General features: G+C 39.2%; 1 protein-coding gene across 1 annotated transcript; it reads right to left on the minus strand.

The window, feature by feature from the left end:
- Positions 1–11,008: 11,008 nt before the first annotated feature.
- Positions 11,009–17,607, minus strand: LOC141385616 (uncharacterized). Its single transcript, XM_087254200.1, has 2 exons — positions 11,970–17,607; positions 11,009–11,775 (listed from the first exon to the last, which is right to left on the minus strand). Exons 1-2 carry the CDS (start codon positions 16,721–16,723, stop codon positions 11,718–11,720), a joined length of 4,812 nt encoding a protein of 1,603 aa, XP_087110326.1. The 5' UTR covers positions 16,724–17,607; the 3' UTR covers positions 11,009–11,717.
- Positions 17,608–18,899: the final 1,292 nt, after the last annotated feature.

The raw sequence follows: 18,899 nt of genomic DNA on the forward strand, positions 1-18,899 counted from the left end.
AAAGTCGTGCAGCAAAGCAGATGTCAACAGAACTGAATGAGGTCATGAACATTACAGTTAAAACTGTAAACTACATTAAGAAAAACACTCTTAATTCAAGATGTTTTGCAGCTCTGTGTGAGAAACTTAATGCTGATCATTTGCAGCTCTTATACCACAGTGAAATGAGGTGGCGTTCAAGAGGATGTGTGCTTAAGTGCACACATTTCTGGAAGAGAAAATCTCACCACTTGCTAAACATTACACTGATGATCACTTTTGCGCAAAACTGGCTTATCTGATATATTTTACCAGTTAAATCAGCTGAATGCATCAATGCAAGGCAGAAACAGCACATTATTTTTGGTTTCAGACAAAATTGAGACATTTAAGAAAAAGCTCCTTCTTTGGAATAAGAGTCACAGACCAACGATATGACATGTTTGCACATCTGAGTGAAAGCCTCTTCTCATGTGCACATATCAAGCGTTATGACTCAGCACTTGTCTTAGTTGTCTCAAAAGTTTGCAGACTACTTTTCAGAGGATCCTCGACATGGAAACCTTTGGATTTTGGACCCATTCTCTGTAAATCCCACTTCAGAAGACATAGCTGTGTCCACTGTGTTGGAAAATGAACTTATAGATCTTTCAGCTGACAGTAGCCTAAAACTTCAACTCGCACAACTTAACCTTGCTTCATTTTGGTTACTGGCTGCAAGTGAATATCCTTCACTATCAAAGCAAGCAATCAAATTTCTACTGCCCTTCACCACCACATACTTGTGTGAGTCAGGGTTCTCCACTGTGGCTGTCACAAAATTCAAAGCAAGGAGCAAACCGAAAGCCACCAAGATTTAATCACAATATCTCCAAGAAGCAAGCACAGGTGTCTCACTGAGCATTGGAGACTACATTTTGCTGCATTGTTTGCCTCAGAGGGATTTATTCTCATGTGAACAGTTTTATACAGTCGAATTGAAAAAAACAACAACAAAGGAAAATTATTCTGCAACATATATTGTTCATATCACTATTTGTATTTGATAGATTACACTTTCCTTCTCATGTGTCTCACCTGTTGTCAGAGATATGTTAGTCTGGATGTGGTAATGTTTTATTGACTCATTTGTTAAAAGAGTGTCTAATCGTGAGTCTGAGTTGCACTGTTATTTTTACATAGATAAATAGATTAAGAGCAGTGTTATTTTGTTTCATATAGCTTGAAATTTGGATAGGTGGTCCTCAGAAAGTTTTCAATCATTGGTGGGCCGTGAGTTGCAAAAGGTTGAGAACCCCTGCCGTAAGGGAACCATGGTTACATTCGTAACCTGAGACCATTTTGTAACTTTTCAATCGTTGAACCTGTGAAAGCTTGAGTCATTACTGAAATTCAGTCTATGAACCAGACCTCCGATCTTAGCTCAGAGCCTGCTCCTAAACCTAGCTCAAGCTCAGCCACAAGCTCTACATCAGCAATGACTACTGCAACTACCTCAACCTCGTCTGCAGGGGCAGAAGGTGGGATATGGACAGTTCTGGCAAGTTCTTGCATTCTAAGTACATCGCAAGTACAACTGGCACTGATGCATTAATTAAAATGCGACGGTACTCAGAAGAGAAGCCAATTTCATGGGATCAAGAAAGAACCAATGTTCTCGTCTCAGCAAGATTGCCAAGAAACACCTGGGAGTCATTGCATTGCATCTGTACCCGCTGAAAATATTTTCTCAAAGGCAGGACAGTTAGTAACGCCTGTTTCACACCGCAAGCGTCAGCGGCGCGTGAGCAGAGCGTGAGCAGCGCGTGTGTTTTCGGCGTCCATGTTAACAGATTAGAGCTTTCATACCGCACGCAGCAGCAGCGCGTCAGAGCGAGGCGTGAGCGTCGCCGAAGCAGCAGTGCAGCGATAGTTTCGGCGCTGGGTCTATTTTTGACGCGCTGCTCACGCTCAATTAAAGTGACAGTGCATTGAGAATGACCAAAACACATTGAATGACAGTAAAAACTAACAATTTTACCCAATAAATGCGTTAATAATGTCAAATGGTTTATATATAGTCATTCAAATGAACTTAAAACGATTAAAAACGGCAACAAACATTTATTTAGGCCCGAACTACAAAACCAAATGTAAAACTATTTTACTATCAGTTTTGCTTAAGTTGCACACTAGTGTTGTAGGAGAGGGGAAATGGAATATTTACGGGATTTGTAGTCCATAGCGAAGTGTATTGTGGGTAGTGTAGTGCGACACGCTTGCTGGACTATGTGAGCTCGCTGTGTTCTGTGCAGCTAGCAGAGCAAGAAAGTTTTAATCGGCTTTGTTTTATGTTCACTCGAATTATTCCTACCGGGAGCTGTTTGCACTGTGAATCTGACAACACGAAAATAAGTAAAAGAATGGCATGCATTAATTACTTTTGTCCGTCTCATCATCTGCACGAGCATGAATTAACGAGCTGTTATTCTGCCGCTGGACATCACTGAAGCGGAGAAATTAACACTAGTTTGATCATGTATAAATATCATTATAACTATATTGTATAAATATGATTATAACTAGGTCTACAGCAACCTGATAATCAAAAAACAAATGACATGATATCACAGGCGATTGTCTTCTGACTGTAGACAATTCTCATATAAGTTAGCTTTAGAAGCATACAGTACTATTTGATCTATAAAATATGTAAAATAAACATTTGCAGGTTAATGAAACAGCATAGGAGGGGCCTTGGTACAGATGAAAAGTTTAAAAAGTGTATTTGTATATAGAGGGGTAACTAGATAGAATAGACTGAGATAGGTTGATCTCAGCAGCAGCTGCCGAAGAGCTGCGCGCTGCAGACGCAGCTGGTGTGAAAGGCAAACGCCTGCGTGCTGCTACTGCTCGACATACGCGCTGCTCACGCTCTGCTCACGCGCCGCTGACGCTTGCGGTGTGAAACGGGCGTAAGCCAAAGAAGAAGTGCAATAAAAAAGTAACCCTGTTAACATGTTACTGTTGCTGAACAAAAATCTCTAAATCTTAGCAGAGTTTAAAGAAGGGCTGTAGGCATTATTTATTTGGATGTAGGAGAGATTTGGGTGTGTAAATACTGAAGATTCAAAGAAATAGTTTTTTTTTTTTTTGTTATTTGCACTTTATTTACTTCATTATATACAAGCGATTGTGTGCATTTTTTTTTTATAAAATAGGACAATGTTTAGTGTCTAATAAAAAGGGAAACACTAGATTTTGTTGTTTTGAACAAAACTGAAAAAAAAAACTGACAAAAAATTCATTGTTCGCTAGTAATAAGTTTGTGTTTGCAAATCCAGATCATTACAATAATAACAATGTTTTTATTTGGCTTAAAAGTGTTTAAAATTTGACCTGGGTTTTAACATATATTAAACATGATCTTGGAAGCATCATTTGGATATAAAAGAGGTTGCATTTCGAACACAAATGAATTCTTAAGAATAAAGCTGTTGTACTCCTCCGCCAGGCCTGAATAGGGTGCCAGGCAAGCCATGGAATTGGCATTGACCTGCGTCAAAGAAGACACTGGGAATGCAAAAGTCCGGAATGCTGGTGGTATAGGACCCAAGTGCTTGGAACAAAGTGCTATTTACACAAATATCTGTACTTTTTAATTCTTCTTTCTACATTTTTAAAATCGTTTTCTTGTGTTTGGTGGCACAATTTATATTATTTTTGTCATTGTGCAAAAACATGAGCACCTTTTTGATGCAGTCAGTCTATTTTCCTCATTACGAGCCTACGTGCTGCAGTGCGCAGATTTTTCCAGGCTATCGCGCTCCATACATGGGCTAGTTTATGAAGGTTACTATGAGAAAGGCAAGAATGACTATGCAGATGTGACGGGAAGTCAGCAAATTTACCACAACTGATGCTGCCCTCTTTCATACTAATAAGACATCTTTTTCTCGTACAGGTAAACAAGAGACACATTCAGTTCAAAAACACACCGTTTAATGCTCAGCCGTTTGTCCACCTCCGATCATACTGCACTGGATTTTTCTGTTCTTTCAATCCAATACCGCGAAACAGGGAGTTTTTTTTTGTGAAGATTTGTACATTGAGTACTAAAACAATCAAATACTTTATTAAAAAAATTTATGCATTGCGGTTTATTTCCTTTTTTTCTGATAAGTTCATATTTCCTAAAACAGTATCATGTTTTTCAGTTTTTATTGATTTTCTATTGACTATATGATTTTGCATATACCTGTATGCCTTTACTGTTGTCTTCAATTAATAATTTTGAACAAATATTAGATAATATAATATATATAAGTAACTATACTGGGCAATTTATTACTACAAAATAATGCAAAACATCCTGAATTTATCACATGAAAAAAAGACCATGCACATGTTTTGTAGGTTGTAGTTATGCATGTATATGTTGCTTTAAGCATAGAATAAATGTATTACAGTTTTTCTCAGTCACTTTGGTATATTTTTCACATCAGAATTGAAACCTACAAAAGCCAGTCACCTGCTCAGAATTCTTAGCTCATCTCTCATAACTAACTTTCCGTTTCAATGAACATATCAGTGGCATCAGAATGAAATGACTCAGATTACTTAATGGTCATGTTGTCAATATCTGTGTACTCTGGAGGGCTGTTCTGATGTAAACTATGGCATTATTTTTTTGGCCTTTTGTACTGTAATTAGTTGCCAGATCATGTCATTGTGATACAGAAAGGGGGAAAAAAACAGCACTGCATAGCACAAATAACAAAAAATAAAATAAAAATGTGAACATAGGGCAACCTCCTTTTAGACCTTCATTAAAAAAAGTTGTAAAAGTCAATATGACAAGATATTATGACAACTTGTTCAGCCATTTTTCATGTAAAGACTTAATCCATGAACAAATGATTAAATGTTGTGGGGAGTGAGACTATTCAGAGACCAAATTAATACATTTTGAAGCAATTGATAATGTAGGAAACAGCAGAGAATTCCACATAATCATTTGCATGTATGAACAAAAGCATTTGCAACTTGTTTATAATGAGAAACTGCTGTGCACAAGACACACAATGATGATCTGAAAATTTAACTGGTAGTTTTGAGAATTTCAATTCTTACCTGAGAAACAGACCGAGGTGACAGAGGAAAAACTGTAACAGAATTTGTGTTTATTAATTAAATAAAATAATCACAATACCCTGGAAAAACGCGGAAATAACAGATTATGCACGAGAGTAATTTTTTAGGAGGATAAAGCAGCTTTAGCCTAATGCAAAAAAAAAAAAAGTCAAATATAAGTATTATATATAAATCCATATATTTTGGACAGAATTCAAGGCAAGGCAAGGCAAGGCAAGTTTATTTATATAGCACATTTCATACACAATGGCAATTCAAAGTGCTTTACATAAACAAGAATAAAAGAAACAAGTAAAATAAAAATAAAAACAAATAATAAAAATGCGTAAAAACAAAACAAAACATAAAAACAGGTAAAATGTGATATAAAAGAATGAAGAAGAAGAGAAAAACATGATAGTGCAATCTGTCGGACGCAGCACAGTGCTCATTCAGTAAAGGCACAGCTAAACAGATGTGTTTTCAGTCTTGATTTGAATGTGCCCAATGTTGGTGCACATCTGATCATTTCTGGAAGCTGATTCCAGCACCGAGGGGCATAGTGGCTAAAAGCCGATTCACCCTGCTTTGACTGAACTCTTGGAACTTCTAGTTTATATGATCCTAATGATCTGAGTGATCTGTTAGGTTTGTATTCAGTGAGCATATCTGTGATGTATTTAGGTCCTAGGCCATTTAGTGATTTTTAGACCAGTAATAATACTTTAAAATCTATTCTGAATGTAACTGGCAGCCAGTGTAAAGACCTGAGGACAGGTGTGATGTGCTCTGATTTTCTGGTTCTGGTTAGAATTCTGGCTGCAGCGTTCTGGATGAGCTGCAACTGTCTGACTGTCTTTTTAGGAAGACCAGTGAGGAGTCCATTACAGTAATCCACCCTGCTGCTGATAAAAGCATGAACAAGTTTTTCTAAATCTTCACTAGAAACAAAGCATCTGATTCTTGCTATGTTTTTGAGATGATAGTATGCTGATTTACTGACTGCTTTGACATGACTGTTGAAACTCAGATCTGACTCCAGAGTCACACCAAGATTCTTGACCTTATTTTTTGTCGTTTGACCTTGAGTGCCAAGGTATGCATTTACCTTGAGAACCTCATCTTTGTTTCCAAACACAATCATTTCAGTTTTCTCTTTGTTTAACTGAAGAAAGTTTTGGCACATCCAATTGCTCATTTCATCAATGCATTGGCAGAGGGTGTCAATGGGGCTGTAGTCATTAGGCAGTAAGGCTAGGTAGATCTGAGTGTCATCAGCATAGCTGTGGTAGGAGATTTGGTTCTTTCTCATTATTTGGCTCAGAGGGAGCATGTAAAGGTTGAACAGGAGAGGTGCCAGAATCGAGCCTTGTGGGACTCCACACGTCATGGGTGTCCACCTCGACCTATGGTCACCTAAACTGACATAGTAACCTCTACCTTCAAGGTAAGATCTAAACCATTTGAGGACGGTGCCAGACAGCCCAACCCAGTTTTCCAGCCTATCCAGAAGTATGCTGTGATCGACAGTGTCAAATGCAGCACTGAGATCCAACAATACCAGCACTGTTATTTTACCTGAATCTGTATTTAGGCGTATATCATTGATTATCTTTATAAGAGCGCTCTCTGTACTGTGATGTGCTCTGAAACCAGATTGAAAATTGTCTAAACACCCCCTGAAGTTTAAGAACTTGTTAACCTGGTTAAAAACAACTTTTTCAATGATTTTGCCAATGAAAGGGAGATTTGAGATTGGCCTGTAATTGCTCAATAGGGTGTTATCCAGGTTGCTCTTCTTCAAGAGGGGTTTAACAACTGCAGTTTTAAGTGAGGTTGGAAAAATCCCTGAGAGAAGTGAAGCATTTACCACTTTTAGAAGATCCATTTCTAAACAGATAAACACCGTTTTGAAGAATGATGTGGGGAGCGTGTCAAGACTGCAGGTTGATGTTTTCATAACTTGCACAATTTCGTCTAAGATTTTGCCGTTAATTGCCATGAAATCAGACATAATGTCTGATTTCTTAAGTTGTGGTTGAGCTTGTTTGATATCGACACAACTTGACTGATTGGATGAGCTGATTGCCTTTCTGATATTATTAATCTTATCAGTAAAGAAATGAGCAAACTCATTACATTTGCTTTCAGAGAGGAGCTCACTTGGAATCCGACTGGGGGGGTTTGTGAGTCTCTCTATCGTTGCAAAGAGTGTGCGAGCATTATTTAAGTTGCTGTTTATAAGGCTTGAAAAGAAAGTCTGTCTAGCAGTGTTTAGTTCCATATTAAAGGCATGAAGACTGTCTTTATAGATATTATAATGGACTACTAGTTTCGTCTTTCTCCACATACGCTCAGCTTTTCTGCACTGTCTTTTCATCATTTGTACTCTAGGTGACCTTGTCCAAGATCCCTTTTGCCTGCCAGTCATCTTCTTGACTTTAACAGGAGCGATGTCATTTATGACATTCTCAATTTTAGAATTGAACAAATCAAGGAGAGAATCAACAGAATCTGCAGATATACTTGGTGCTAGCGATATGGCCTTCATAAACTGCTCACTAGTGTTCTCATTTATGCATCTCTTTCTGACAGAGACAGATCTGTCTTTAATAGCTGGAGTGATCAATATATAAAAAAAGATACAGAAATGATCAGATAGTGCCACATCCTTAACAACAGTCGATGAAATGTGTAAACCCTTAGTTATAAGTAGATCAAGAGTGTGTCCACGATTGTGTGTGGGTCCTTGAACATGCTGAGTCAGATCAAAAGTGTTAAAAACAGTCATCAGTTCTTTTACAGCATTGATTTCTGGATTATCAATGTGAATATTAAAATCCCCAGCAATACTAAAATAATCAAATTCAGAGGTTACAATTGATAACAGCTCTGTAAAATCCTCAATAAAAGCTGGAGAATATTTTGGAGGTCTGTAGATAATGATCAGTAAGATGCGTGGAGACCCTTTTAGTGCTATACTCAGATATTCAAAAGACAAATAGTCAACAAATGACACTTGTTTACATTCATAGACATCTTTAAACAGGGCAGCGATGCCTCCACCTCTCCTATTAACTCTGCAAACACTCAAAAAGTCAAAGTTTAAAGGAGCTGCTTCATTCAGAACTGCTGCGCTACAGCTGTCATCTAGCCAAGTTTCATTTAAAAGTATAAAATCAAGGCAATTTGTGTTGATAAAATCATTGACTAAAAGAGACTTATTGTTGAGTGATCTGATGTTTAAAAGCGCTAACTTAACAGTTTTAGCTGTTTTTTCTATAGTAGTCTCAGATCTACATTTAATAGACACCAGATTTGAATGATTTGCTAAACGGCCTGATGAAGTCTTTGGTTTTCTGTCACTTAACACAACACATATCTGCTTAGAGAAAGCTACAGACACACTGGGTTCCTGCTTGTTCTGAAAACATTTGATAAAGACACTGTTATCTAAGCAGGCCCCCGACACACATCACAGAGAGCTCTTGTGTTCACCAGCTGAAGATGGGGCGTTGTTGTTTGGGCCCTGGCGGTGTGATCGGAGGGCTCTTCCAGGTGGGCTCATAGGTGGTTGTGGAGCAGGCCGCTTTTTGGTTGGTAACTGGGGGCTTGCGGCAATGGAGTGTGAAAGTTTAGTTCCAGCATGCACCAGTTCCTCCATCTTTTTTGAAAAACCCAAGAGTGGTGAACATTGTGACAATGAGAACGTGTCCGGTGACAGGGGCTGTGCATCTGGAGATTCTGTCTGCAGAAATTTGTTTTCCTGAGGATCATTTTTGAGTGACGAGACTTGATGCTGTTCTGATGCGTCACAGTCTGCCTGTGTTGAGCAGAGGGCAACTGATAGTGTCTCTATCAACATTGGGTGTTTTGGCTGAATGGCATTATCACTATCCTTGGGTGATTCGTCAGCCACAAGTCCACTCAGGAGCTGATTTGAGGTCCTGTGGTCATCCGGACATTTGCTAGGTGTGTGTGTACAATTCAGTTCAGTGGCATACACAGCTAATGGATGATTGAGGGAGAAAAAAATATTGTCCTTTAGCACCTTTGCACCAAGTTTGTTTGGATGAAGGCCATCTGATGTAAACAGCTGTGTTTGGTTCCAGAAGAGATTGAAGTTGTCGATGAAATTCAGTCCTTTCTTGTTACATGTTTTCTGTAGCCATACATTTAGACCAAGAAGCCGTGAAAACATATTTGTCCCTCTTGCAGGGAGTGGTCCACTTATGAATGGCTGAACCTTCAATCTTTCAACTGTTTCCAAGAGCTCACAGAAATCTTTCTTGAGCAGTTCTGACTGTTCCTTGCGAATATCATTTTTCCCCACATGGATGATAATCCGTTTTGCAGTCTTGTGCTTTTTCAGAATTTCCTCAAGTTCTTTGTTTACATCAGAAACTGTTGCATGAGGAAAGCAGTATGTCATAGTAGATCTGCTCCTGAAATTCTTGATTATTGAATCTCCTACGACTAGTGTTCTTATCTCTGTTGCGATCGGAGAGGAATGCCGCTGTCTAGTCGGCCTTGAGCCTCTGTTCCATGCAGAATTAGTTGCTGAATCATGCGATCTCTGTCTGACTGCATTTGGGGATTCTTCACCCATATTACTCAAAACTTCATATCTGTTCTGAAGCTGTATTTGAGTCCGAGCTGTATTTGGGGTAGAAGACGCTAATGCGGCATCGTATGATCTGACCCCACGAGTACCCTTTGGTCTCGCACCTTGTTTATGCCAATGCTCATTTTCAACAGTTCTTTTCCGTTTTTCTGTGCTCAAAACAGTAGCAGGAACAGATTTATGGGACTCACCGGCTGTGTGCTGAGAGAATCCACAATGAAGCTGAAGTTCTGGTCGGATCGCAAGCAACTTCGTTTCAAGAACTGCGATCTTTTGTAGAAGTTTGTGGCAGTTTGTACAGCAGTGAGAATCTGAATTAATCCGATCCAGAGGCATTTTCACAGCCGTGTCTTCCCGTCTCCGGAATGTAAGCAGCTGGTAGCGGGAGGATTGTTTAGACGGTAGTTTCCCTTTTTTTAGTAAAGCTATATTCCAGAAAGTTTGTAGAATCGATGCTGATCTTCAAGCCGTGTTGTTTGAGCACTGTGCTGATAGGCTCAAGTTAAAATTAGGGTATAAGATATAAAAGCAAGAGTGCGAAGAGCGGAGCAGTGGGCAAAGACGTCCGAACAGTAGCAAAGCAGGAAGTAAAATGTAATTATTTATAAAGATATACTGACCTACAGAATTATTTTTAGAGTGTATGAGCATAAATGGCCACAAAACTACATGATGAACGCTGTGAGTTTGCATCAGGACGATGATACATGAGCTGACTTTGAGCAATGTTGTTGTACAGTATTACAGCTTGTGATGCTGCTTGGCTACTTTCATAAAATTGGCAACAAACATTTTACATAAAAATTGGAAATGTAAGTTAGTTTTGTAATATTGTATCAATAGGATGTGAGGACTAGTGACCTACCTATATCACTCACTATCCTTAAACTTAGTTCCTGATTTATACGAGGTCGACACAGTGGAATGAACCACCAATTATTTTAGCATATGTTTTACACAGTGGCTACTCTTCCAGCTGCAACCCAGTACTGGGAAACACCCATACACATTCTCTCTCTCTCACACACACACACACACACACACACATGTATACACTACTGCCAATTTAGTTACCTATTATTCCCCTATACCGCATGTCTTCGGGCTGTGGTTGAAACGAGTACTTTTTCCTTTTGTACATTTTTGAACAGGGTTTCCACGGGGTCTTAAAACGTCTATGTTACAACCCCTAGGCAGTCTAGGGAAGTGGGGTTGCACACTTGATCAAGGATTTTGTTCAAACAAACACTCAAAGAAAATTGAACTCAAAGTAATGACCACATACAAGAATTGCTGTGCAAATAAAGTGATTTATTACAAGTGGTGATAAGTGAAGCAGTAAGTGAGCTATTTACAATATTTACAAATCACAATCAAAACAAAAACCTAAATTAGAAAGACTGGCTATGGGTGGCGCTAAAGCAAAGAAACAATCAAAACCAAACAGTCTTACTAATATCAAATCCCCGCTAATCTAGACTAATAAACAATAATGTGAAAAATAAATCTTCAACGTCCAAGACGTCTTACCTAAACTACACTAACTATCCACTTAACCAAAAATACACGGGTTGGCGCTCACCCCCTTCCCTAGTGTATCTCTAGACAGTTGAACTCCTATGTGTTGAAATGTATATCACGTGACCTACTTACCTACCAGTCTTTCTACCAAACCTCTGTAGGGAAACATGAGGAAAGGGAATGAATGATTACACAGGTAAGAACAGACAGTGACTAAACCAAAATAACAACACAGTGTAAATAAAGGATAAGACGGACTATATATCACAACAATACTTAACAAAATGGGGATATAAACACAGGTTCAATCAAGCGAGCAAACAAGCACAAAAACCAGTGACAAGGTGAGCCAACAAAGACTGTCAAACTGCTGGCAGACAAAAAAATATATAGTGAGCTGGAGTAATCTGATTGGCTGAAACTGGAACCGAGTTGTCACAGAGGAACCAATCAGCATAAAGCAGTGTCAGGATTGGTTGCATCAAGTGGATGTGAACCAGCCAATCAGGAACAGCAGTAGGCAAAAACAAGGAAGTGAACTGGAGTGATAAAAAGAAAAACACAATGAGACACATAGTAATACAACCATAAATAACCAATACGTGCTGGCACGTAACACCTCCCCACTAAAGAACAAACATATAATGTTTGTAAAAGAAATATTTTTAACAACGAACATTCAAACATAAATAAACAAATCCACAATAACTGAATTGTCAAATTTAAAACTTACGTGTCAGGTCGAGACAGGGTATCAGCCACAATATTCTCTTTCCCCTTCTTGTGTCGGACCTCAAGGTTATAGCTTTGTATAATCAGTGACCAGCGCATCAGTCTCTGGTTCTGATTATACATGCGTGACAGAAAGACAAGTGGGTTATGGTCTGTGTAAATCACTACTGGAGTTGAGCTGGAACCCACATACACTTCAAAATACTGTAGAGCCAACAATAGAGCAAGAGCTTCCTTCTCAATCGTTGAATAATTCAACTGGTGTTTGTTGAACTTACGGGAGAAGTAGCAAATCGGATGGTCAATTCCTTCCTTATCTTCCTGCAGCAGGACAGCGCCAGCTCCTACAGCACTTGCATCTACCTCCATTTTAAAAGGCTTTTCGAAATTTGGAGCCATTAACACGGGAGCTTCACACAGAAGTGCTTTAATACTTTCAAAGGCATGCTGGCATTCAGATGACCACTTAAATTGCCTAGAAGGGCTCAATAAATTTGTAAGAGGCGTTACCACACTTGAAAAGTTCTTGCAGAAGCCACGGTAGTATCCCGCCATTCCTAAAAACCTCCGCAATTGACGACGAGTATTTGGGGTAGGAAATTCTGCAATGGCTGTTACTTTTGCTTCTACTGGGCGGACCTGTCCTTGACCAACCCGTTTACCAAGATAGGTGATGGTTGCCTGAGCAAACTCACATTTTGCCAAATTCAGGGTTAGATTAGCATTGGCTAGTCGTTGGAACACAGTTTTCAACTGAGACATGTGCTCTGGCCATTCAGAAGAATAGATCACTACGTCATCCAAATATGCATTACATCCTGCAACTCCTGCCAGTACAGTAGTTATCAAACGTTGAAACGTAGCAGGTGCATTGCGAAGTCCGAAAGCCATAACCTTGTACTGCATAAAGTGATCAGGGGTAACAAAGGCCGATATGTCAGATGCACGAGGTGTTAATGGCACTTGCCAGTAACCCTTTAACAAGTCTAGTTTAGTCACAAAACGAGCAGAACCCAAGTTATCAACACAGTCCTCCATGCGCGGCAATGGATAGCAATCAGGAACTGTCACTGCATTGACCTTGCGGTAATCAGTGCAAAAACGATTTGACCCATCAGATTTGGGAACGAGAATGCAAGGGGAGCTCCATGGACTACAACTTGGAGCTGCTAGTCCATTTTCACATAGATATTCCACTTCCTGCTTCATAATTTGTCTCTTTCGGGCATTAACACGGTAAGGATGCTGTTTGATTGGATTGGAGTTATGAATAACAATATCGTGTTGTATAACAGAGGTTTGCGTCGGAGTGTCATGAAACAGTTCTGGGAATTGCTCAATCAGATTTTTAACATCCTTCTTTTGGGTTTCTGTCAAATGAGTCAAGTGTGAGGACAAGTTTTTCAGAATCTTAGAGTTCTGTAACAAAGCACATTGCTGTGGAGCATTGCGCAGCACTAATCCATCCTCATCTGCCTCTGTGGAAATGTCAAAATCCATGTTCATTAGTGCAATGGGTTTTGTCACTTCCTTTTTCTCAATTTGATCTTGTCGTACCAAATATGCTTTGAGCATGTTAACGTGACAAACACGGGTTTTTCGTCTCCGGTCAGGTGTGCGCAGGACATAATCAGTATTACTGATTTTGTGGTCAATCACATATGGCCCTGAAAATCGTGCAGACAATGCAGAACCAACAATTGGCAAAAGGACCAGTACTTGGTCTCCTGGTTTAAATTCACGAACCACAGTTTTAACGTCAAATCTTTTCTTCATTTTACCTTGCACAGATTTGAGTGTCTGTTGTGCCATGGAACAAGCATTACGTAATCGCTCCCGAAATCTACTCACGTATTGGGTCACATTCGTTTTGCTACTAGATTCCGAATCTAAAAGTTGTTCTTTCAACACTTTAAGTGGGCCACGGACAGTGTGTCCAAACACAAGTTCAGCTGGGCTGAATCCGAGGGACTCCTGTACTGTTTCACGTACCGCAAACAGCATCAGGGCCACTCCTTCATCCCAGTCATTGCCAGTGTCTAGACAGTACGTTCGCAACATGGATTTCAGTGTCTGGTGGAACCGCTCTAGTGCTCCCTGACTCTCTGGATGGTAAGCACTGGAAACACAATGTTGAATAGAAAGTGACCTTAACACCTCGTTAAACACATTTGACATAAAATTTGTCCCTTGATCACTCTGTACGACTTTGGGTAGGCCAAATGTAGCAAAGAATTTGGTGAGAGCTTTAATGATTACGGGTGCAGTGATTTTACGTAATGGTATGGCTTCAGGAAAACGTGTAGCAGCACACATTATTGTCAACAAAAATTGGTTACCGGCTTTCGTCTTTGGCAACGGACCTACACAATCAACAATTACCCTTTCAAAAGGTTCCATCAGGATTGGTATAGGATTAAGAGGAGCAGGTGGGATTACCTGATTAGGTTTACCACTGAACTGGCAGGACTGACAGGTGCGGCAGTATCTGGCGACATCTTGCTTCAACCCTGGCCAGAAGAAATGCTTCAGGATCCTGTGATAGGTTTTCGTGATTCCTAGATGACCAGACAAAACATGATCATGCGCAAGAACTAATACTTGCTGTCGGAAAACAGAAGGAACAACCACCTGATATACAGTACTCCATTCATCATCTTGCTCCATTGCAGAACTCCACTTACGCATCAGTAGTGCATTCTCAACAAAATAACCCACCTGTTTCTGTTTCAACTGTTCTCGAGGAACGACTAATTTGAAACATTTGGATAAAGTTTGATCTTTTTGTTGGGCAAGGATGATTTGCTCACGAGTCAAATTTAAGTTCAGATTGACCTGATTATCAAATGCACACTTTTCAGTCAGAGGTTGTTTTTCAACATTTGTCACTTTGTTACTCACAGTTGCATCATCTACAGTCATAAATGAATCAGATAAAGTAATCTCATTGTCCGTTTGCTTCTGCTGAGCTCGGGTCACGACGCATGCTAGAAAAGTCTCAGGGAATGCATCTGACAACTTGTCACAAAATGAAGGCATGGGAGATTTATCAAGAACCTCGCAAACAGGCATCACCTTACCACCGGCTATATCGTTTCCAAGGATAAGTGATATGCCTTTTACGGGTAATGCAGGTCGAACTGCCACATGCACAAAATCATTGACCAGTTCGCACTGTAAGTGGATTTTGTGCACAGGTGCTCTCACAATTCCCATCTGGATACCTTGCATAAGGATGCTGGATCCAGCTGAGGTTTGTTCGTCAAACGGTAACGCATCAGCAGCTATAATGGAATGACTGGCACCAGTATCACGAAGAATGTTTATTATGTGCTGGTCTTCAGGTTTACCAGTTATCGAAATTGATCCTTTAGTTACGAATGGCTTGTAACTTTCATCAAATGTATTCTCAAGTTGTTCCTTATTCTCAGGTGCAGATTGGACAAAACCATTACTTTTAGGTTTTTGATTTTTGTTTTTCAAAGCACGACAATCGTTTATCAAATGTCCAATTTTTCGGCAATAGAAACAGACTCTAGTCTCTTTTGGAATTTCGGACTTTGCCAGTGTACGAGAACTAGAGGAACAAGCAGGCGGAGTGACAGTCACAGACTCAGGACGAGCAGAGGGAAACACGGGTTTGTGTGTAAGAACAAATTCGTCAGCATGAACAGCAGCTTCAGACAAAGACGTTACTTTCTGTTCATTTAAGTAGAGAACCACACGCTCAGGGAGACAATTTTTAAATTCCTCAAGCAGAATTAACTCTCGTAAAGTACTATAATCGGCTGTTTTAGAAGCACTACACCATTTGTCAAATAAAATGCTTTTTTCCCGTGCAAATTCTACAAATGTTTGCTGTGGAGTTTTCTTGTGTTTGCGGAATCTTTGTCGATATGCTTCTGGTACTAGCTCGTAAGCGCGTAAAATTGCGGATTTTACAATATCATATTTCAAACTCTCTTCAACAGAAAGTGTTGCACAGACTTCTTGGGCTTTGCCACTCAGCTTACACTGCAGAAGCACAGTCCAGATGTCTTTAGGCCAATTAAGTGTAGTTGCAATACGTTCGAACGCAGTAAAGTAAGAGTCAACCTCATCTTCACGGAAATTAGGAACAAGTGAAATTTGTTTACTTACGTCAATTTGGTTGAAAGAAGATTTAACATCTGGCTTGATCACCTGACCAGGCATGAGTACATCAGTACTGACCACAGGAGAAGTCATAGCAGCCTTAGCAGCAGCGTCCAGCTCCAACTGGCGCAACCTAACTTGCTTGTCAGCTTCAATCTCGAGACGCCGTATCTCAAGCTTAAGATCCAGTTCAGCCTTATGTGTCCGTGCTTTCTCCTGAGTCTCATACTGGAGTTTGGCCAGACGTAGCCTAAGTCTGCCATCTGTCTTTGAATCAGTAGAGACAGGGGTTGATGGATCAAAGGGCGGCAACGCAACTTTAGCCTCAACCTTCGCTTCAACGTCAGTTACATTACTACCATGCCCTGCACTTTCAGGACTGCACGGCCTTTCAGCTGAATAGTTAGGATCAAGTTCAGTGACATTCTCACTAGTGGTCTGAAATACTCCTATTTCAACCAAATGATCGTAAAGTATTTTCTTAATAGTTTTTTTCAGAAATTGGCGACTGATCGAAATTTGAAAATGCTCTGCAATTTTGAAAAGTTCGTCCTTGCGGCATTTATCAAACTGCTCGAGTGAAGGATTATTAAGAAAAGCTTCCACATTAGACAATGCCATTTTTTTAATCACAAGCTAGTCAGAAGCAAATAGACAAATTCAGTAACTCACTCCTCTAATACTACCTCTAGTATAATCCACAAAATTACTTTGGGTACAAAAAGAATTGAGTATCTGTAGAACCAAAATCCTCAGAAATAAATGTTGGGATGTTAATTATCCCGGACGAGCCCCCAAAAATGTTACAACCCCTAGGCAGTCTAGGGAAGTGGGGTTGCACACTTGATCAAGGATTTTGTTCAAACAAACACTCAAAGAAAATTGAACTCAAAGTAATGACCACATACAAGAATTGCTGTGCAAATAAAGTGATTTATTACAAGTGGTGATAAGTGAAGCAGTAAGTGAGCTATTTACAATATTTACAAATCACAATCAAAACAAAAACCTAAATTAGAAAGACTGGCTATGGGTGGCGCTAAAGCAAAGAAACAATCAAAACCAAACAGTCTTACTAATATCAAATCCCCGCTAATCTAGACTAATAAACAATAATGTGAAAAATAAATCTTCAACGTCCAAGACGTCTTACCTAAACTACACTAACTATCCACTTAACCAAAAATACACGGGTTGGCGCTCACCCCCTTCCCTAGTGTATCTCTAGACAGTTGAACTCCTATGTGTTGAAATGTATATCACGTGACCTACTTACCTACCAGTCTTTCTACCAAACCTCTGTAGGGAAACATGAGGAAAGGGAATGAATGATTACACAGGTAAGAACAGACAGTGACTAAACCAAAATAACAACACAGTGTAAATAAAGGATAAGACGGACTATATATCACAACAATACTTAACAAAATGGGGATATAAACACAGGTTCAATCAAGCGAGCAAACAAGCACAAAAACCAGTGACAAGGTGAGCCAACAAAGACTGTCAAACTGCTGGCAGACAAAAAAATATATAGTGAGCTGGAGTAATCTGATTGGCTGAAACTGGAACCGAGTTGTCACAGAGGAATCAATCAGCATAAAGCAGTGTCAGGATTGGTTGCATCAAGTGGATGTGAACCAGCCAATCAGGAACAGCAGTAGGCAAAAACAAGGAAGTGAACTGGAGTGATAAAAAGAAAAACACAATGAGACACATAGTAATACAACCATAAATAACCAATACGTGCTGGCACGTAACAGTCTACAATTTAAAAAATTGAAATTTAGGGCCTTAAAAAGTCTTAAATTCGCTGTTCTAGGTCTTAAATATTTTGCACAGGTCTTATTTTTTTTGATGTCTATGTAACACTACATCTAATGCTCATTTTAGATGTTTTTGGGGTGTTGTAGTTCTTTATTTCACTAGTATAATTGTAATTTGTGGTATTACAAATAAGACCAGCATGCACTAGCCTCAGTGCGCGTAGCGAATATGACATAATCAATGTGTTTGCGGAGGTTCGCTTTGGGTGCGTGCATCATGATTTCCGCTGGTGGAGCTCTTGTAATGTTTTGAGACTCAAATGAACAGTGCACGCTGCGCCGTGTTTCATTTGAGTTTAATATAAAACACTTTGAAGAGATTTTGTCTAAAATAGGTATGATTGTACAGACATCTTAACGTTTCGTCCATGCTATCATAAATATGTGATCATAGGGAGAACCAGATGACCAATAATTCTTGGCTAGAAATTGCAACAGCAGTGAGAAAGGAGGAAAGTTTTTGAAAAAGTTTTTTAAAAAAAACTGAGGGATAAGTTTGTTAAAAAAAATAAAACAGACCATGCAAAAGTGGAGACCCAGGTGGTTTTCATATTACAGAATTTGTTTTTCCACCATTTTTTCCACTGTTGTATGGGCCTATATTACAATTTTGAATTTAAAACACTGTTCTTAGAATTTAATCAGAATTATTTGCCCCTCTTTGATTTATTTATTTTTTTAATATTTCCTTAATTATGATTAAGAGAGCAAGGACATTTTCACAGTATGTCTGATAAATTGTCTTCAGGAGCAAGTATTACTTGTTTTATTTTGGCTAGAATAAATGCATTTTTAAAAATTTTTTAAAAACCATTTTAAGGTCAATATTATTAGCCCCCTTAAGCAATATATTTTTCCAATAATCTACAGCACATACAATCAATACCTTGCCTAATTACTCTAACCTGCCTAGTCAACCTAATTAACCTTGTTAAGCCTTTAAATGTCACTTTAAGCTAAATAGAAGTGTC

The sequence above is a fragment of the Danio rerio genome, chromosome 5 (assembly GCF_052040795.2).
Source record: "Danio rerio strain M-AB ecotype USA chromosome 5, GRCz13ab, whole genome shotgun sequence".
In the NCBI taxonomy this organism is placed as follows: domain Eukaryota; kingdom Metazoa; phylum Chordata; class Actinopteri; order Cypriniformes; family Danionidae; genus Danio; species Danio rerio.

Excerpts from the sequence above, each read along its gene's own strand:
- LOC141385616 (XM_087254200.1), bottom strand. The coding sequence starts at position 16,723 with ATGGCATTGTCTAATGTGGAAGCTTTTCTTAATAATCCTTCACTCGAG. Across the intron at positions 11,776-11,969 it reads ACCCTGTCTCGACCTGACAC|TTCACTTCCTTGTTTTTGCC; the intron begins GTAAGTTTTAAA and ends TTATCACTCCAG.